At 43.5% G+C, this 22,592-nt stretch overlaps 1 protein-coding gene across 1 annotated transcript in view; it reads right to left on the bottom strand.

Annotated features, from left to right (window-relative positions):
* The window catches only part of pias1b (protein inhibitor of activated STAT, 1b), a 97,064-nt gene extending 80,758 nt beyond the window's left edge, over positions 1-16,306 (bottom strand). Inside the window, exon 1 of the mRNA XM_060923888.1 lies at positions 16,279-16,306. Coding sequence (XP_060779871.1) covers positions 16,279-16,302 — 24 coding nt within the window. The 5' untranslated portion in view covers positions 16,303-16,306. The remainder of the gene's footprint in view (positions 1-16,278) is intronic.
* Positions 16,307-22,592: the final 6,286 nt, after the last annotated feature.

The raw sequence follows: 22,592 nt of genomic DNA, 5'->3' as shown, positions 1-22,592 counted from the left end.
GAAGGCACTCGTCACATACTTCAATAACTGTAGCAGCGGGGGCGTGGCCAAGCAGCAGTCTTTGAATGGAGGGCGGGGTCAGGGAAGGTAAGTGGCGAAGTCATTCCACCTGCTGTCGGACTGTAATAGTTCCTGATGTGGGTGGAGCATAGAAGCATGGCAGGCGAGAGTTGATGTTTACACACAAACATTTTATTGAGCTTTTTAGCTTGCTTTCTTTCTTTCACTCTCACATGCGTTATGGTCAGGGAGAGAGCCCCTTTTATGCTCCATCCCTGTAACACACACAGACAAACACACACACTGACAGCAGGTGGAATGACTTAGCCACTTACCTTCCCCGACCCCGCCCTCCATTCAAAGACTGCTGCTTGGCCACGCCCCCGCTGCCACAAACTGTTTTAAAGTGCATATTCTGGATCAATTTCGTGGGGTTTTTTTTTTCATGAAAGTATGTCCCTTTAAGGCAGACCTGGGCATTTTACGGCCTGCGGGCCGCATCCGGCCCTTTGGTTCATTCTGACCGGCCCGCGTAAGGTTAATTAGAAATTACAAAATAAACGTATTTTCTAATTTTACCTCATGCATGGACTGAATGTGCATTGCTTTTATTTTGAAGTTATGTTCAACAAAAACGCAATGCGCGCGACATGAAAATGACCTGAAATCCCACGAAACCTAATCCTGCGATAACTACTTCTGTAATTTGTCCAGACCAACCACAAAGTTGTACGTCATCCTTCAAACGGTCCAGCCAGTCACATTGTGTGATGTCACCAGCAGGCGCCGGAGCCGATCTCCGGCGAAAAGCACCAAATGAGGTGATTAAACTACAAATGTGGGCATCATTATTATAATATGATGTATCTTGCTTGATATTTGGAGTAGAAAGACAATATTGTGATGTCTTTATTGTGTTTTGGGGTGAATGTGACTGGAAAAAAAAAAAAAAAAAAAAAGGTACAAACGTTCACATTTTGTTAACCATTGTTTTGGGAAATTTGATTGAATAAATGACATTTTTTGTAAGGCAATCTTGTTTTTTCCATACTCTTACCAGTCTTAGCAGCTTGTAAAAACAATGTTATTTATTGCTTTATATAAAGAAATACAATTAATATTACGCAGAATTTAGTTCAGCCTTTTGGTCCGGCCCTCCACAAAATTTTCTGTTTCTCATGTGGCCCCATGGAAAAAATAATTGCCCACCCCTGCTTTAAGGTCATCTGTCTACAGCAGAAAAAAATAAAATAAAACACGTCTGGAAAAATCCCAAGGGAGTCTGGAGCCAGATTCGTGACGTTATCTGCGGAAGCGCCAGCAGTCTGCGCGAGCTTTGCACGGTTTCAGTGCACAGCCTGTGTAGACCAAGCGCTCCCATTTCTCTCTCATTGTCCGGTCTTTTGGGAAACGATGAGTACTAATCCCATCAAGATTGGTGTTGCTACACCCTCCTACGATACATCTGTTCACCATTTTAATAATTACGTGATAACGTTGAAGAAATTTGCAGAAAACCACCAGGTCGTTTCCTCATAAACAAACCAGCGCTGACGTGGGATTCAGAGGGAGGCGTCCTGCACACGACGTCACGAAAATCAATGTTTCCCAGAAAATCCAATTGCCAAGTTTTTTCAGAGGCGGACCAACTCGCCTCAAATGGCTTGATTTCAACTGAATTTTTCTGGTATTGCGCAAGGTAAAAAAAAAATTTGCACAAAATGCAAAATGTTACAGATATTTGACCAAAGTTTAATATAAAATAGGAGAATTACATTGATCTTGCTCCTGAATTTACCCGTGATATGCACTTTAAAACTTTTTCTCAGATCTGGTTTAACACAGGGTCTTTAAGACAATATGGACAAATGTCTGTTCTTCCAAATCCACTGCTATAGTAGACTATTTCAACAGGATCTGCACAGTTGAGAGGCATTCTGACACCACAAACTGAGGCAAGAAAATGTTCGGAGGGTATTACTGGTGCCCTGCAAAAGTACTTGAACTCTGACAGCAACACAGTGAGTGCTGTTTGTTGTTGGTGTGTCAACCGATGCTTCGCGTAGATTATTTCTATATTTACTCTAGAACTACTGGTACAAGCTAACAAATCTTCAATGTCTTTAAATGTCTCTTTTTCTAGCAACATAATTTGTCTAAGACTGGGCTTGCGATGTGCAAGACCTGCATCTTTCAGCACACAAACCACCGCCATTTTCGTTGCTTCCTGTTAGAGGTAGTCACGCGCATGCGTACAATCGGCCGTTTATGATGCGAGAGACACTCACACTATGCATAATGTACGGACGCCGGTCTATGATCAGGGACAACCACGCTGTGTGCATCGCATGAAGGTTTTGTAGACTGAGAGGGGGTTGGAGTCACAGGGGGTCGGTCGAGTAACCGGAAACAAAGTTTTTTTTTGTTTGTTTGGCCTTGTCGTTCTCAATGTCCTACATGTAGTACATGTAGTGTTTATACTGTTTATTTATACTGTTTATATTGTTTGTCTGAGTGTTTAGTCTATGTCTAGTTCTTATCTAGAATGTTTATACTGTTTGCTTTTTCAATTATTCTATTTTTATTTATTGCATTGCCTGTTTGCACCGTGGGTCAGAGAGGACTGAAATTTCATCTGTGCTGTATGTTGAGCATGTATAGCATATTTGACAGTAAAGCTGACTTGACTTGATATGAAAAATACGAGTGGCGTATTTCCCAGTAAAACACTCGTGTCGTGTGTGTTACACTCATGTATGTTTATGTAAAAAAAGAATGCTAAATATATTTGAATCGGAGAGAAAAAGTTAAAGGACTGCACTCTACAATGCTGCCACACTGAATCTAACCTTCACTCTCCGGCGCTGCTGCACTTCTCTAATGCCGCTTTTCCACTACCAACGCGGCCGAGTTGGGCTGAGCCGAGCCGTGCCGTGCTGAGTTGGGCTGAGCCGAGCTGAGTGGGGCTGTTGGAGTTGCATTTCGACTACAACCACGCTGACTGGAAGTGGGTGGACACATTGGGTGGAGTTAGCGAAAGTGGGCGGACGTCACGTGATGTCATTAGGCGGCGCAAACAGTGACATCAGTGATCTTTTAAGCGGTAGTCTCACGACCCGGATAGTAAACAATAAACATGGAGGACATGGAGTCGTTAGTGTTGCTGGTCTTGGTGCTGTGGCTTGTTGTCACCAACAACGCCAACAGATACTGGCAAGAGCGTATAGATGAGGCGAGGCGCATAAGGGTTCAGAAATTCTCGTAATTCGTAATTCTTCTTCTTCCGGGTTTACAGATCCCAGCGTGCTCACGGGGCGTGTGGGGGCATGTGAAGACACTCCTCCTCACCAATCAGTGCACAGGGGAGTGTCTCCTCACGCCCCTAGCCCCACTCGGCTCGGTTGGGCTTGCTTCAGCCCCACTCCAAAACCGTGCAAGTTTTGGGTGCTGAGTCGGGCTGAAGCAAGCTGAGTCGTGCTGCTTTGAGGTAGTCGAAACGCGAGCCGTGTCGGGCTGAAGTGAGCTGAAAAAGGGTAGTGGAAAAGGGCCATAAGTGCTTCATCACTTAACCCATGTTTACATTAGACCGTATCAGCGGATCATCAGATTAACGTTTTTAAAACGATTAGTGTGCACACAGCAACACCAATACACGATTCGCGTGCACACAGCAACACCAATACACGGATACGCTCGGCTCCGCAGGCATCCTGCGCTCCAAATCACTCCGCCCTGAACAGCAAGTGCCCTCTGGAGGGTGCGCACTCCAGCCTTGCGCAGCTCACAGAGCGCGCAAGTGAAGTGCACGAGCTGTGATTCGGGACTGAGCCGCTGTGTGTGTGATCCCAGCGCATATCACTTACCACTTGCAAGTGGAAGGATGGCAAGCCTAAAGACAATCATAACTACACAATGGGCAGTATTTGCATCAGTATTTGCATCAGTATTTTCATACTTTTATACTCTTTAATGAAAGGTGATACAAGGCGGAAGTCCGCGCCGTTTTTCAGCAGTCGCGTCACATAACCAACGCCAGCGAATCAGGAAGGTGGATGTCACAGTGATGTTGTCCAATGACGACGCCAGCTAGAGCTCAGCACAGCGTATCTGCGTATTCTCAATGTTTACACAGCACCGGACCACACACGATCTGGATTGAATACGTGGACCCTGGCGGATTCCCGTTTCCCAGCATTTCCAGGCGGTTTAATGTAAACGGACAGTGCATCCGCGAAGAAAACGAGACAGATACGGTCTAATGTAAACTTGGCCTTATGCCGCTTTTCCACTACAAACGCGGCTGAGCCGTGCCGTGCCGAGTCGAGCTGAGCGGGGCTATTGAAGTTGCATTTCGACTACAACCGCGCTGAACCGTGCTGGCTGGAAGTGGGTGGACACATTGGGTGGAGTTAGCGAAAGTGGGTGGACGTCACGTGATGTCGTTATGCAGCGCAAACAGTGACATCAGTGACAGTGGCGGAACAAGTCAGAGCCGGGCCGGGGGCGGGGCAAATGACCGGGCCCTTTATTAAAGCTTATCATAACATCATTTTAGGCTACAAAATGTCCGCAACTGCGGTGTTTACCAATTTCAACACTACCGGGTGCAACTATGTTATTTAGTACATCAAGTCCTTCAAACGAACATGTAACTCAGAAACAAAAAACATTAGGATACTGTACATGGCTCATAATAAAACATCAATAGCCTATACTGCGCACATTATTTGAAGGGCATACGAATGAGCACTCAGAGGTTGCAACGGTGACAGGAAGAGTCAGAAATAAAAGGAGGGCGGTGCAAACCTCACTGAATGCACTGTGTTTACCAATTTCAACACTCCGGGGTGCAACTACGTTATTTTGTACATTAAGTCCTTCAAACGAACATGTAACTCAGAAACAAAAAAACATTAGGCGACATACTGTACATGGCTCATAATAAAACATCAATAGCCTACTGCGCGCATTATTTGAAGGGCATACGACGAGCCTTGCGCTCCGCGAACTCGTCCACGATGCTCTGTATGTCACTGATTCAGTGAGCTTTTAAGCGGTAGTCTCACGACCCGAATAGTAAACAATAAACATCGAGGACATGGAGTCGTTAGTGTTGCTGGTCTCGGTGCTGTGGCTTGTTGTCACCGACAACGCGGACAGATACTGGCAAGAGCGTATAGATGAGGCGAGGCGCATAAGGCTTCAGAAATTCTCGTAATTCGTAATTCTTCTTCTTCCGGGTTTGCGGTGTTTACAGATCCCAGCGCGCTCGCGGGGCGTGTGTGGGCATGTGAGGACACGCCTCCTCACCAATCAGTGCACAGGGGAGTGTCTGCTCACGCCCCCAACCTCAGTCGGCACGGCTTGGCTCGCTTCAGCCCCACTCCAAAACGGTGCGAGTTTTAGGGGCTAAGCAGGGCTGAAACGAGCTGAGTCGTGCTGGTTTTTGGTAGTCGAAACGCGAGCCGTGTCGGGCTGAAATGAGCTGAAGTGAGCTGAAAAAGGGTAGTGGAAAAGGGCCATTAGTGATCCAACGTGAACCACTCAGTGCTCATTATTCGCACATACTGATGTCTATACTGACAAAATAACAGGGAAGCAGCTCATTCAAAAATAGAGAAACTACACAATAAGTTATTCACCAATTGTGTAACTGGATTTCTTTTGTTTGGAGAGGTGTTTTTATAGTAATAGAGCACTATCTATACTATAGTATAGAGCACTGTAAAAACAGTTGTGCACAAAACATGCGCCGTCATGCTGAACATTGTGTCCTGATCATTTTAACTTTTAGCCATCCTGCATTTCTGCTCATAAAGTCACGGTCCTGAAGTGTCTGAAGTCACAGACTCATATTCCTCTTACTGTAGAAATGCACATTATGTAACCAGCAGAGATGTGTCGATGGTTCAAGGCAAGCTGCTTTCACAAAAATAGAGCGCGTTACTCTGAACAGCAGCAACCAACATGACAAAAAGGTAAACGTTAGCAACAAGTCAGTCAGACTGGGATCAAAATAGTTTCTCAATCGTCCATTTGAAATGACTTTTAGATCAGAACACAGAGGATTTCCATATAAAAACACCTTTAACCCAGTGCATAAAAACTCTTAAAATCAGACCATTCTCCATCACCCCCAGCATTTTAAAACCGATCTGAAGCTGAAAAATGTCAAGCAAAGCAAAAAAAAAAAAAGACAAATAAAAAGCTCAGAGTCTGAAAATGTGTCTTCATGACATGTAGTGTATGCAACATGTGGGTGAGTCAAAACATTAAAGGGGAACTGAAGTCTTTTTTTTGCTTCATTTCTTAATTAACGTGTCATTCAATTACGTTTTCGGTTTTCTTAACCTCGTATCGTGACTCGTATTGGCATATTATATTACACTTATCAGCCTTTTCGGTTTTTAGCCATGTTGAAGGTAGTTCGTTTGGTCTACGGCAGGCGTCGCTTATCCGCGCGATCTTCACGAGATTTGTGCGAGACTTCAAACGTGAAGCGTCAGTGCTGCCATTTTCAGTGCTGCCAGATCGCCATATCATTCCGATTTAGATTAATTTCAAGATTTGCCAGCTTCATCAGTGATGGAGTGTCAGTCCTGTGCGCTATGGTGCATGTTCCTGAAGGTGCGCCTCGGGCTGTGCGGACGCCGAGTGGACTCTGGCACACCTGAACTCAATTAAGGAACTGTGTGTTTGCCTATTTAAGGACTGTGCTGATGCATTTGCATCGCGAAGTATTACAATACACATGTATGCATTGCCCAGCCTTTCTATCCGTTATCTTGATTTTCTGTTTCACGATCCTTGTGCCTGTTTCTCGTTCTTGTCCTCGCTTAGCCTTTGACGTACTGTTTGTGCCTCGACTGAACCTTTTGCCTGCATTCTCGTTTTTGATCTAGCCTACCGTTTTGGATTGTTTGCCTGTGTATATATTGTCGCACTGTATATTATATTATAATCTATATGACATGGTGCAATGGACATCAGGCCATTATTAAAAAATGTTCTGTTTCCGGTCCACCGGCCGGGTGAGTGCCGTTTGTGCGGGTGAATTTTTTTTTTTTAATGCCGGTTTTTCGACATTTTTTTCGGGCTCGTAAATCTAAAACTCGAACTTGACATTTACGCATTCCCAGAGCTTTCCACTAATGGTGATGATACACGGGGCAACTTTTTGGGCAATGTTGCCGAGCAATGTTGCTGTGCAATAGCGTTTTGACTCTTTTCTATTGAGATTGGGCAACATTGTTTCTTTCTGAATGGTTTTGATAATCTCTGGCAACTTTTTGAGATAAGCCAATCAGAACGCGAGTATCGAGTCATGTGACCTCCGGTGAGGTTCGGATCAGAAATTTCAAACAAATATGGCGGCCGCTCAGTGTCAGTGGAGTGAAGAGATGGAGAGACTCCTCATCTGTTTTTACGCTGGTAAGTTATTTTAATATTCTATATGGAGGAATTTACCTCACCAAAGCTCTAAAAAACAACAGACAGCTTGATTAAATGGTCACAGCAAAAATTAAGACATCGATTTGTTTTTTAGCTAACTGTAAACTGCCGTTGCTAACTGTTGTTGCCCATTGTTAGTTGCCCTGAAAAGTTGCCCTGTGTCTCACCTAGTTGCCCGTTGCCAGCAACATTGCTTGGCAACATTGCCCAAAAAGTTGCCCCGTGTATCATCACCTTAAGGCTCATACTGCCTCTGCCGAGTGCGCGCGCACACACCGCATGTCGGGGCCACAGATGAGTTACTCTCCCCTGATCAACGAAGTCGGCGGGGAATTTGTGGTTATTATTGGTACAAACAGCGCGAATCACAACTTAAATGAGTGCGGTTCAGTTTGACATTATTGTCAGTCCGTTAGATAAACATTTAATTTTATTAAAATCGAAAATTAATATTTAGAGCCTGTGGGCTACAAAAACAGTCATTAAAGTAGCCGGCTGGACTTAATTGTGTAGTCGGCTGTATGGCCGCAGCCGGCGCTTGTGGAAAGCCCTGTTGAATCAGCTCTGCGCATGCGCCGTGCGGCACAAAAAAATGGCAGCCACCATGAAGGAAGGAGATCCGGAGTTTTCAAACATTTGCTTAAAGTGCCATTCCACCATTGGATGTATTCTTTGGCATAAAATACAATATATTTTAACAACATATATAAATGTTATCACTAGATAGAGAAATCTTTTAGCTTCAAAATGATATGATATATCAAACACAATTTTTTGACAACGACAAGTATATTAATTTTGCGACCAAAGTCACCTACCCTTTTAATTTCCGCACGTGATGTCATCGGCAGGTTCCCCTTCTTGTGTACCACGTGACATGTGACGTGGCACATATCAGCAATGGCGGATAGAACGCGATAAAAATAATACCAATAAATCTAGCTAACTGAAAGATTAACTCAATTTTTCGCAATTTTTTTGGCCCCCATATACGAGGAGAAATGACTCTCTCACTTTGGGGGTTTCCTGGTCTAAAAATAGACCGACACGTGGTACACAAGAAGGGGCACCTGCCGATGACATCACGTTTCACTACTGCGCGGAAATTAAAAGGGTAGGTGACTTTGGTCACAAAATTAATATACTTGTCGTTGTCAAAAAATTATGTTTGATATATCATTTTGAAGCTAAAATATTTCTCTGTCTAGTCATGTTGTCATAAAATATATTGTATTTTATGCCAAAGAATACATCCAATGCTGGAATGGCACTTTAAGTGTGAAATAGCAAAATGGTATTCTAGCGAACAACAAAATAGTAAAGATTCAGAAAAACAAATCATTCAGTGATCATTTTAATAGTGTAATTTCATCCGAACTCGGCCTAACGCTCGATTTAGAACTACAAAAAGTCCATGTGTCGGACATTTTAAGTACCTTTGTAAAAGTTTTGCAAATGTTGCAGTCAGCATTTAAAATGCCAACTTAAAGTTTTTGTACAAGTTTCAGTTGATTAAACCATCATATTTTATTAAATGTGTCTGCTTTTGTAATAAAAAAAATGTACTGAAAGAAAAAGCAAACACAGCATTGCGATTTCTTATCCATACATAATTTAAAAAAAAATTTAAAAAAAAAAAAAATCCCTCCCTCCCGACTGAAAATTTTTTTGCTCACCCGGTGGACAGGAAACGGATTTTTTTTAAGGATGGCCTCACTACAGCTTAGAAGGAAATCTCACAGCCTAGTATTTATTGCAAAGGCTTTAATGGGTAAACTACCTCAGTACATATGCAATCTACTGACACTCTGCACTCACACTTATAGTATACGTTCATCAGTAAAACTCCTCCTTCAGTCTCCACCTACACGGGCAGAACCGGGAAAATCTGCCTTTAGTTCATATGCAGCACGAGCGGAATACATTACAAAATACTTTAAATTTGGACTCCCTACCCTCCCTAAATGTCTTCAGAAATCTTTTAAACTCAGTTCTCACACAACAGTGCAATTGTTTTTCATAATTTTTAACTCGTATATCTTTAATTCATTTTTTCTTGTCCATAACATCTGTAATGTTGACATCTGGAATGTCTATGTGCTTAGTCTGTTAGTCTCTATTTTATTTTCATTTTTTGGAATGCCTGTGTGCTTGTGTGTGTTAATATTGCATGTTCTATGTGTATGTTGTCTACGTATATTGAAACTTAGGCCAAGTTTACATTAGACCGTACCTGTCTCGTTTTCTTCGCGGATGCACTGTCCGTTTACATTAAAACGCCTGGAAACGCCGGGAAACGGGAATCCGCCAGGGTCCACGTATTCAATCCAGATCGTGTCAGCTCCGGTGCTGTGTAAACATTGAGAATACGCGGATACGCTGTGCTGAGCTCTAGCTGGCGTCGTCATTGGACAACGTCACTGTGACATCCACCTTCCTGATTCGCTGGCATTGGTCATGTGACGCGACTGCTGAAAAACGGCGCGGACTTCCGCCTTGTATCACCTTTCATTAAAGAGTATAAGAGTATAAAAGTATGAAAATACTGCAAATACTGATGCAAATACTGCCCATTGTGTAGTTATGATTGTCTTTAGGCTTGCCATCCTTCCACTTGCAAGTGGTAAGTGATATGCGCTGGGATCACACACACAGCGGCTCAGTCCCAAATCACAGCTTGTGCACTTCACTCGCGCGCTCTGTGAGCTGCACAAGGCCGGAGTGCGCACCCTCCAGAGGGCACTCGCTGTGCAGGGCGGAGTGATTTGGAGCGCAGGATGCCTGCGGAGCCGAGCGGAGCCGTGTATTGGTGTTGCTGTGTGCACGCAAATCGTGTATTGGTGTTGCTGTGTGCACACTAATCGTTTTAAAAACGTTAATCTGATGATCCGCTGATACGGTCTAACGTAAACATGGGCTTAATTCGCTGCCACCTTGGCCAGGACTCCCTGGAAGAAGAGATGATGTATCTCAATGGGACATTGCTGGTAAAATACAGGATTTATTATATTCTGCACTTTATTAAACTGTATACTTCTGCACATGCATCCTCCTCCTTCACGTACGTGACATGGAGATTATTCCATACGACTTCGAACCAACATGGAGTAGAGAAGCGTTGGAAAGACGACAGGGTAAGAACTCGTCCGTCGCGCTGGTTATTGTACGTCATTACTGTCGCGCAACTAAAACTTGCCAGATCAGGCAGCTGGTGGGTTTTCAAAATAATAAATACATGCATGTATTTTTGTGATAAATCCGCATTATATTGAGCACATTTCCTACATAATCCTCACTAAGGTTTTCGACAAAACGGCATCCCCACTATATAGTGCGATTTTGGACACAGGGAAAACTTCCGGCTTGATTCGTCAGCATTCGAATGAGAGCGCGCGCGTCTTTTGACAACGTTGGTGACTTGGATTTCCGCCGTACGTTTTACTTCCGTCCTCCGAAGTCTCTCACAGCTCTCAGCAAATCTCGTTTACGGCCATTGCTTTGACGTACGGACTGATATATTACATAGCGTATTTCAAACACTCATAACTTGCTATAGCCGTGACAGAATAGCTGTCAGAAATGCATTCCTAGATTTCATAAAATGAGAAAAATTGAATTTTGATGATGATTTAAAAAAATTTTGCCTTCAGTTCTCCTTTAAAGAAATCATAAGTTATTGATTCAATCGTATATCGTGTACTTGGAAGTCTGCTGCATGGGTATTAAATCAAACACTGAATTATCATTTCATTTCACTGTGGGTCAAGATGAAAACACAGTAGTCTGAAGAAACACTTTGTATCAGCACATACATCCGCCTCCTTCGCATACGTGACATGGAGATTATTCCATATGACTTCGAACCAACATGGAATAGAGATGCGTTGGAAAGACGACAGGATAAGAACTCATCCGTCGCACTGGTATTTACTGTACGTCATTACTGTCGCACAACTAAAACTTGCCAGATCAGGCGGCTGGTGGGTTTTCAAAATAATAAATACATGCATGTATTTTTGTGATAAATATGTATTATATTGAGCACATTTCCTACATAATCCTCACTAAGGTTTCGACAAAACGGCGTCCCCACTATATAGTGCGATTTCAGACATGGGGAAAACTTCCGACTTGATTCGTCAGCATTCGAAGGAGGGCGCGTGCGTCTTTTGACAACGTTGGCGACTTGGATTTCCGCTGTACGCTTTACTTCCGTCCTCCGAAGTCTCGCGCAGGTCTCAGCGAATCTCGTTTACGGCCGTTGCTTTGACATACGGACTGATATCGTCGCTGTCAGTTCAAAACCTGCTATGTGACAATTTAGGTCAAATTGGGTTCTCTATGCTGACTGGTCAATTTTGACCTCGTGCTTCCATTTATGCTAATTAGAAAATGGAAGGACCAATGGATAATCCAGAAGAGACTAGATTCAATCCCTTTCATGTGATGGGTCCAAATAAACTGTGTGCAATATCAACTATGTGCACCTAGTGGCACACACAGCAGATTCTGCACACAATACTCTTAAAGGAACAGTCCACCGTATTTCCATAATGAAATATGCTCTTACCTGAATTGAGACGAGCTGCTCCGTACCTATTTGAGCTTTGCGCGACCTCTCAGTCAGTCAGACGCAGTCAGACGCGCTGTCGCTCCTGTTAGCAATGTAGCTAAGCTCAGTATGGCCAACGGTATTTTTTGGGGCTGTAGTTAGATGCGACCAAACTCTTCCGCGTTTTTCCTGTTTACATAGGTTTATATGACCAGTGATATGAAACAAGTTCAGTTACACAAATTGAAACGTAGCGATTTTCTATGCTATGGAAAGTCCGCACTATAACGACAGGCGTACTAACACCTTCTGCGCGCTTCGGCAGCGCATTGATCTCTGAGCTCCGTATCAATGCGCTGCCGAAGCGCGCAGAAGGTGTTAGTATGCCTGTCATTATAGTGCGGACTTTCCATAGCATAGAAAATCGCTACGCTTCAATTTGTGTAACTGAACTTGTTTCATATCACTGGTCATATAAACCTATGTAAACAGGAAAAACGCGGAAGAGTTTGGTCGCATCTAACTACAGCCCCAAAAAATACCATTGGCCATACTGAGCCTAGCTACATTGCTAACAGGAGCGACAGCGCGTCTGACTGCGTCTGACTGACTGGGAGGTCGCGCAAAGCTCGGATAGGTACGGAGCAGCTCGTCTCAATTCAGATAAGAGCATATTTCATTATGGAAATACGGTGGACTGTTCCTTTAAGCTGGGCATACACTGCGATTTTTTCAATCGCGGTATTCAGCTGCTGCTCACACTGTACGAGTGAATCGCAGGGGTAAACAGCACGCAGCTTATGATTCCTGTTCTCACACTATACGATCCAATGCTCGGACGCGATGCTCGGGATTTCAAACAGGTTTGATTTTCATCCGATCGGTCGGGAGGAGGTCGTGAGGTGTTAATCGCTTGTCATTACCCCATGTATACTACACGATCTGAGATGCACGATTGAGCCAAAACTCGGCCCGATCTCCAAAATAGTCACACGAATGAAAATCGTGTCAAAATCGGGCCAAAAATCGCACAGTGTATGCCCAGCCTTAGTCACTCAGATTGCACATGGGAGGTTTTGCATGTCTAAAACCTTATATGTGCAAATATCTGACATGCAGAACCTCTTATGTATTCTCAAGGATGATTTTTTTTTGCAATTTACGTTAATATAATGCTGCAATTAGCTATTTTGATGGATATTTAACTGACCAAGCTAATAATAGAACAAGTAAACTTTTACTGGCTTCTCAGCTTGTGATTTCAGAGTTTTATTCCGTTTTTTACATCTCCTGTAAAAAAGGAAAAATGTCACATAGCAGACGATATATTACACAGCGTAATTCAAACACTCATAACTCGCTATAGCAGTGACAGAATAGCTGTCAGAATACATTCCTACATTTTATAAAATGAGAGAAATAGAATTTTGATGATTTAAAAAAAATTTGCCTTCAGTTCTCCTTTCAAGAAATCACAAGTTCTTGATTCAATCGTATATCGTGTACTTGGAAGTCTGCTACACGGGTATTAAATCAAACACTGAATTATCATTTTTCATTTCATTTCAGGTCATGATGAAAAAACAGTAGTCTGAAGAAACACTTCGTATCAGCTGCACTATCACACCATAAGCAGCTGAACTGACTTTTCAATTATTCAGATGATTAAAATTTTAAAAATAACCATACTTATAGCTAATAACACGTTTCGAGCATGGTATGATATCCACCATAACTTTTTTTTTTAAAAAGTTCATACGAAGCCCTTCATCTTAACCAAACCATTCCTAGCAAGATCGAAGATAAAAATCTACCTACTAACCACATGGTAGTAGGTACTGTAGATACACCTCCTTTACAAGAAATACCATTTAATTCTATCAATCAAAGCACACGTTTATAGATACGGACATGTTTAAACGTTTATAATATATATATATATATATATATATATATATATATATATATATATATATATATATATACACACACACACACAACCATTCAAAAGTTTGGGGTCACTTTGAAATTTCCTTATTTTTGAAAGAAAAGCACTGTTCTTTTCACTTTAAACTAATCAGAAATCCACTCTATACATTGCTAATGTGGTAAATGACTATTCTAGCTGCAAATGTCTGGTTTTTGGTGCAATATCTCCATAGGCGTATTGAGGTATTTCACCTGACGTCACAGGGTCACATGACGCCCCGGTGTCCGCCATTTTGGACGGCAAGCTACATACTAACGCTGCAGACAGAGAGGGAGAACCAGCTTGGAAAAAAACGTGTTACAGACACCTAGAATAGATTAATTTGTCAGTAAGCACTCTATAAATAACCATGGTGTTTGCTTGTTGTGCTGTGGGCTGCCACAACAGACAGGGACAGCGTGCAGGACGCTCCTTTTACCGGTTTCCTACTGACCCAGACAAGAGGGCCAAATGGATTGCAGCTGTGAAGAGACAGGATTGGGAGCCAACAGAGTACTCCAGACTTTGCAGTGATCATTTAATTTCAGGTTAGTTTATCAGTTGACGCAATTTTGATCAAATATATAGCAAAAAGTAAATGGGTCAGTGTTTGTTAACCCATCTGAGCAGTGAAACAAGGCAGTATTAATTTGTCTAGGGTTGCACGTAGCAGACATTTTGTTCTCCTGTTTGTCATGTATTATTTTCCTTTTGATGAATAAAGTTTATAAATACTACTTATATCATGTCATAGCCAGAGCTCGCTAGCGCGCCGGGGAGCTCGCTGGCGCGCCGGGGGAGCTCGCTGGCGCGCCGGGGGAGCTCGCTGGCGCGCTCCGGCTATGACATGATATAAGTAGTATTTATAAACTTTATTCATCAAAAGGAAAATAATATTCTATTCAATATTCTATTCTAATCGCCCAAACCTGTGTATGGCGATGGGTCAGTGAACAATCCTGGTGGAAGCAGGTAAACGTCGTTCTCTAAGCCTGCTAACCTCAATTTTTGCAAATACCTCTCCCTCTGCTCGCCCTGTAAATGCCCTACGTCGCTGGATAGTGAAGGTGTTTTCTGCATCTCGCTCCTTTTTCTTTTATGTTTTTCGTTTGTCGCCTTCAAACTGATTCGAGCCGTGCCGTCCAAAATGGCAGCATCACATGACTTGGTCACGTGGGTGAAATACCTCAATAGAGGCCCATTTCCAGCAACTCTCACTCCAGTGTTCTAATGGTACAATGTGTTTGCTCATTGCCTCAGAAGGCTAATGGATGATTAGAAAACCCTTGTACAATCATGTTAGCACAGCTGAAAACAGTTGAGCTCTTTAGAGAAGCTATAAAACTGACCTTCCTTTGAGCAGATTGAGTTTCTGGAGCATCACATTTGTGGGGTCGATTAAATGCTCAAAATGGCCAGAAAAATGTCTTGACTATATTTTCTATTCATTTTACAACTTATGGTGGTAAATAAAAAGTGTGACTTTTCATGGAAAACACAAAATTGTCTGTCTGGGTGACCCCAAACTTTTGAATGGTAGTGTAACGTGTGTGATTATTTGTTTGTTTTCACAGAGCTAATGCTAGCTAACCACTTCATTAGCATATCCATGATAGCAGGCTGAGCTAACCATCATAATTTCACGACATTAATAGTGACATTCGGTCATGAAGGGAAGGGAAAAAAAATAACAACATTCATCGTTTGTGCTTTCAGGAAGTTTGAATCGTTTTAACATTTAAACAGTGAGCGCTAATCCATTCTGCCGAGCTATAGGCATTGCTAATAATGTACAGCTTGCTCGCCGGCTGGCTGAGACCCACACAGCCTACGCACACACAGGGAGGCAAAGCGAGTAACTCAGCTAAACTAGCTATCACTACACTGTTCAACAACGATACTGCAGCGGCGCAGGTTAATATGTGCAAAAGAATCATTTATGCCAAACCTACAACTAGTGTCAAATATACAGCAATGAGTTTTAGCATTCAAGTAACACGCTAATCAACCAGTTTCGCTAATGCAAGCTGAAGAGGAAGCTGTTAGCCAGCTAGCTAGCTAGCTTCAACAGTACTAACTAGCTCCGTTAGCTTTCAGCCAGCCCAGTTGACACAACCAAGTCTGAACATCACAACAATAACAACGTTCCTCCATCCTGCAACAAAGCCGCCGATGTAACTAGACCGCTTAAAACACATTTGCCACACCACCTCATATAAACAAAATCCACCCAAACACCGCCAGACAGTTAAGAATACCTCAATTAGACATGATATCGATAGTAATTTTTTTGGCTACGCTTTACCTTCAATTCCGCACTCTCCGCCATCTTGTTTCTCTGGCGCATGCGCGGTAGGCCCTCGGCACGTGAGCGAGCGAGCCGCGTTTCGAATAACGTTCCTCAGATTCAAAATTAGCGCCCAGTTTTGCAAATGAAGCGTCGGTATTGAGATAGGCCAGATCCGCACAGCCGAGCTAATGAGACTGCATCGTTTAACGGAGTGCAGTAAAACAAGAAACACCCTGTTAAACAGAGGATGCGAAGAAGGCAGGGAAAAAAATAAAACCCAAACACCATCATCCCTGCTGGGGGGGAAAAAAAAAAAACAGATCCAGCTGCTGAAACACAGGCCAGCTGTTCTACAGGAGACTGGAGTTTCTGAATGACCACTACTAATGCTTCATCATAGGTCATTTAAAGCAAATAATATCAGAGTTAGAAAATTAATATCATCCATCCATCCATCCATCCACACTGGAGCCTATCCCAGCTGACTACGGGCGAAAGGCGGGGTACACCCTGGACAAGTCGCCAGGTCATCACAGGGCTGACACATAGACCATTTAAAGCAAATAATATCAGAGTTAGAAAATTAATATCATCCATCCATCCATGCTGGAGCCTATCCCAGCTGACTACGGGCGAAAGGCGGGGTACACCCTGGACAAGTCGCCAGGTCATCACAGGGCTGACACATAGATGCAGGCAACCATTCACACTCACATTCACACCTACGGTCAATTTAGAGCCACGGTGGTGTAAGTGGTTAGCACGGTTGCCTCACAGCAAGAAGGTTCTGGGTTCATGGCCAGCGGGGGCCTTTCTGTGCTGAGTTTGTATGTTCCTGTTCTACTGGAGTTTCTGAATGACCACTTCATCATAGGTCATTTAAAGCAAATAATATCAGAGTTAGAAAATTAATATCATCCATCCATCCATCCATCCATGCTGGAGCCTATCCCAGCTGACTACGGGCGAAAGGCGGGGTACACCCTGGACAAGTCGCCAGGTCATCACAGGGCTGACACATAGATGCAGGCAACCATTCACACTCACAGTCAATTTAGAGCCACGGTGGTGTAAGTGGTTAGCACGGTTGCCTCATAGCAAGAAGGTTCTGGGTTTGTGGCCAGCGGGGGCCTTTCTGTGCAGAGTTTGTATGTTCCTGTTCTACTGGAGTTTCTGAATGACCACTACTAATGCTTCATCATAGATCGTTTAACCTCCTAGGGCTTAGCGGTCACATGCGTGGACAGCACTTTATGGAAATTCGGAACAAGAATCCACATATCCACTTTTTCTCTAAAAGTACATCTTATCAAAAGATAATGCTTAGTTTTTATTCTAATCAGGTTCTAATAAGCCCAAATAGCAAAGAGAAATAAAAAATGCATGTAAAAAAACAGCTTGGGCCTTAGGAGGTTAAAGCAAATAATATCAGAGTTGGGCGGCACGGTGGTGTAGTGGTTAGCGCTGTCGCCTCACAGCAAGAAGGTCCGGGTTTGAGCCCCGTGGCCCACGAAGGCCTTTCTGTGCGGAGTTTGCATGTTCTCCCCGTGTCTGTGTGGGTTTCCTCCGGGTGCTCTGGTTTCCCCCACAGTCCAAAGACATGCAGGTTAGGCTAACTGGTGACTCTAAATTGACCGTAGGTGTGAATGTGAGTGTGAATGGTTGTCTGATGTGTCAGCCCTGTGATGACCTGGTGACCTTTCGCCCGTAGTCAGCTGGGATAGGCTCCAGCTTGCCTGCGACCTTGTAGAACGGGATAAAGCGGCTAGAGATAATGAGATAAGATGAGAATATCAGAGTTAGAAAATTAATATCATCCATCCATCCATGCTGGAGCCTATCCCAGCTGACTATGGGCGAGAGGTGGGGTACACCCTGGACAAGTCGCCAGGTGATCGCAGGGCTGACACATACAGACAACCATTCATTCACTCTCACATTCACACCTATGGTCAATTTAGAGCCACGGTGGTGTAAGTGGTTAGCACGGTTGCCTCACAGCAAGAAGGTTCTGGGTTCATGGCCAGCGGGGGCCTTTCTGTGCTGAGTTTGTATGTTCCTGTTCTACAGGAGACTGGAGTTTCTGAATGACCACTTCATCATAGGTCATTTAAAGCAAATAATATCAGAGTTAGAAAATTAATATCATCCATGCTAGAGCCTATCCCAGCTGAGTTTGTTCTACTGGAGTTTCTGAATGACCACTACTAATGCTTCATCATAGGTCATTTAAAGCAAATAATATCAGAGTTAGAAAATTAATAGCATCCATCCATCCATCCATGCTGGAGCCTATCCCAGCTGACTATGGGCGAGAGGTGGGGTACACCCTGGACCAGGTCATCACAGGGCTGACACATAGAGACAACCATTTATTCACATTCACACCTATGGTCAATTTTGAGCCACAGTGGTGTAAGTGGTTAGCACGGTTGCCTCACAGCAAGAAGGTTCTGGGTTCGTGGCCAGCGGGGGCCTTTCTGTGCGGAGTTTGTATGTTCCTGTTCTACTGGAGTTTCTGAATTACTACTTCTAATGCTTCATCATAGGTCATTTAAAGCAAATAATATCAGAGTTAGAAAATTAATAGGCAAGGCAAGTTTTTTTTATATAGCGCATTTCATACACAGTGGCAGTTCAATGTGCTTTACAGAGGTAAAGGCAAAACGGTAAACAATAGAAAATAAAGTTACATAAAATAAAGGGGAAGAAGAGAGAAAAAAATAATAAGAATTAAACAATAGTAGAAATAAAATAATAAAATGAAGTAAAAGTTCAGTAAAAAACAGCAGAATAAAATAGAATAAAAGTTAAGTAAAGTTTAAAACATGTAAAGATGATATTTATCAGTTAGCAGAAAGCATCTGGAAACAGCTTGGTCTTTAGTCTAGATTTGAAGCTGCCAGCAGCAGGAGCATTTTTGATGTCCTCTGGGAGTTGGTTCCATAGCTGCACTGCATAGTAGCTAAAAGCTGCTTCGCCACACTTTGTTTTAACGACAGGTTTTACCAGTAAATTTTGCTGCTGCGATCTGGTAGATCTGATCGGGTTCGGCCGCTGCAACATATCAGAGAGGTAATTGGGCCCTGTACCATTTAGAGATTTGTACACCAGCAGCAATGCTTTAAAGTCAATTCTGTAGCTTACTGGAAGCCAGTGAAGGGACCTTAGAATTGGAGTAATGTGCTCTCTTCTTTTTATTCGTGTGAGAACCCTAGCCGCTGCATTTTGAATCACCTGAAGTCATTTGATGGTCTTTTTTGGCAGGCCTGTGAAAAGGCCATTGCAGTAGTCAACCCTACTAGAGATGAAGGCATGTATAAGTTTTTCCAGATCATTTTTTGACATAAGTCCTCTTGGTTTGGAAATGTTTTTTAGGTGATAAAATGCCGATTTAGTGATTTGCTTTCATGTGACTGTCAAAGTTTAGCTCGCTGTCAGTGAAAACACCAACAATTTTTAACCATATCTTTTGTTTTAATCCCCTTTGTGTCAAGAATAGTGGTAATCCTGAGTCTTTCATCTTTTTTCCCAAATAGAATTACTTCTGTTTTATCTGTGTTCAGCTGAAGAAAATCTTGTGACATCCGGTTGTTGATTTGGTCGATACACTGGTAGAGACATTCAAGGGGAGCATAATCATTAGGTGATAGAGCAAAAATAAATTAGGGTGTCATCTGTATAGCAGTGATACAAAATTGAGTTGTTCTTGATAATTTGTCCAAGTGGGAGCATATAAAGGTTGAATAGTAATGGTCCAAGGATTGACCCCTGGGGGACACCACAGGTCAAGGACATTGATGTTGAGGTACAATTTCCCATGGTAACAAAGAAGCTTCTATCTTTTAAGTATGATTTTAACCAATTGATAACTTTACCAGTCAACCCAACCCAGTGTTCAAGTCGATATAGCAGTATGTTGTGATCAACAGTATCAAAAGCTGCACTGAGGTCCAGTAACACCAGGACCGATGTTTTGCCTGCATCAGTATTAATATCATCCATGCTGGAGCCTATCCCAGCTGACTGGGTGGCATGGTGGTGTAGTGGTTAGCACGGTCGCCTCGCAGCAAGAAGGTTCTGGGTTCAAACCCAGTGGCTGGTGAGGGCCTTTCTGTGTGGGGTTTGCATGTTCTCCCCCTGTCTGTGTGGGTTTCCTCCGGGTCCAAAGACATGCAGTTAGGTTGACGTGGGGTGGCCTTGGGCTGAGGTGCCCTTGAGCAAGCTACCTGACCCCTGACTGCTCCCCGGGTGCTCTGGTGTGGCTGCCCACTGCTCTGGGTGTGTGTGTGTATATGTTCACTGCTTCAGATGGGTTAAATGCAGAGGATGAGTTTCACTGTGCTTGAAGTGTGCATGTGACAAATAAAGGTTTCTTCTTCTCCCTGTGTCCCCTGTGGGTTTCCTCCGGGTGTTCCAGTTTCCCCCACAGTTCAAAGACATGCAGTTAGGTTAATTCAAAGATTCTTTATTGTCAATTCACTATATATCCAGGACATATAGGAGAATCGAAATGCCGGTTCTCTCTCACCTTACTTGTAGAAAACAGATAAAGATTACACACAAAAAAATTATGAAAAATCAATATTTATAAATATAGATAATATAGATAAAAATATTAAGAAAAACAATATAAATATAGATAATATAGATAAAAAATACACTCTAAAATCAAACAATGTACAAAATAGCAGTAGTGCAATACAGTACAATAACGGAGAAGGTGCTAGAAGAGCAGCTTATGAGGTGTATATGACAGTAGTGCAAATGAGCAATAGCAGCAGATACAGCAGTAATGCTAATGTTTGTGGTGTGATGTGCAAACGGATGAGTAATGCTAATGCTTGTGGTGTGATGTGCAAACGGATGAGGTAGATTTCTTGTGTGAATGAATGTGTTACAGACCGGGGAAGGGAGTAGGTAGTGGATAGAGTTCAGCATCCTGACAGCCTGGTGGATGAAGCTGTTTAGCAGTCTTGTGGAGCAGGTCCGGAGGCTCCGGTACCTTTTCCCTGAGGGCAGGAGGCTGAAGAGTGAGTGTGAAGGGTGGGAGGTGTCACCAGCGATGCTGATGGCTCTGTGGGTGAAACGGGAGTGATAGATGTCCATAAGGGAGGGCTGAGGGGTACCGATGATCTTGCTGGCCATTTTCACTATGCGTTGCAGAGTCTTCCGGCAGGAGGCACTGCAGCCTCCGTACCATGCAGTGATGCAGCCAGTGAGGACACTCTCAATGTTGCCCCTGTAGAATGAGCACATGATGGGGGTGGGACTCATGCACTCCTCAGTTTGCGGAGGAAGTAGAGGTGAGTTTGAGCCTTCTTGGCCAGCGATGCGATGTTGTTGGACCAGGAGAGGTCCTCAGCGATGTGCACCCCTAGGAATTTGGTGCTGCTCACCCTCTCCACTGCAGCACCATCGATGGTCAAAGGGGGATGCTGTGAGTGACCTCTCCTGAAGTCGACTACAATCTCTTTGGTCTTCTCCACGTTTAGGAAGAGATTGTTGTCTTTACTTCACTCGACCAGTTGGCTCACCTCATTCCTGTAGTTGGCTTCATCGTTGTTATTGATGAGGCCCACTACAGTCATGTCATCCGCAAATTTGATGATGTGGTTGGTGCTGTAGATTGGTACACAGTCATGGGTCAGCAGGGTGAAGAGCAGCGGGCTGAGCACACACCCTTGTGGGGCCCCTGTGCTCAGCATGATGGTCCTGGAGGTGTTACTGCCGACCCGCATGTTCTGTGGCCTCCCTGTAAGAAAGTCCAGCACCCAGTTACAAAGAGAGGTGTTGAGTCCCAAATGTCAGAGTTTTTGTATTCACTGCAGAGGAATGTTTGTGTTGAATGCCGAACTGTAATCCAAGAACAGCATTCGCACATAGGTGTTCTTTGAGACCAGGTGAGTGAGGGCTGGGTGGAGAGCAGTGGAGATGGCATCCTCTATGTACCTGTTTGACCTATATGCAAACTGGAACGGGTCATGAGAGGGAGGGAGAATGGATTTGATGCTCTGCATGACCAGTCGCTCAAAGCACTTCATGATGATGGAAGTCAGTGCTACGGGCCGACAGTCGTTATAGTTAGATGGGAGGGGCTTCTTTGCCACTGGTATTATGGTTGTAGCTTTGAAACATGTGGGAACAACAACTTGGTTCAGGGAGATGTTAAAAATGTCAGCGAGGACATAATATGGGACGGCCTTGGGCTGAGGTGCCCTTGAGCAAGGCACCTAACTCCCAACTGCTCCCTGGGCGCTATTATAGTGCCTTGAAAAAGTATTCATACTCCTTGAACTTTTTCACATTTTTCCACCTTACAACCATGA

Source organism: Neoarius graeffei, chromosome 6 (assembly GCF_027579695.1).
Source record: "Neoarius graeffei isolate fNeoGra1 chromosome 6, fNeoGra1.pri, whole genome shotgun sequence".
NCBI lineage: Eukaryota > Metazoa > Chordata > Actinopteri > Siluriformes > Ariidae > Neoarius > Neoarius graeffei.
Note: the sequence above shows the minus strand (reverse complement) of the source record. Positions and strands in the feature narration are given on the sequence as shown.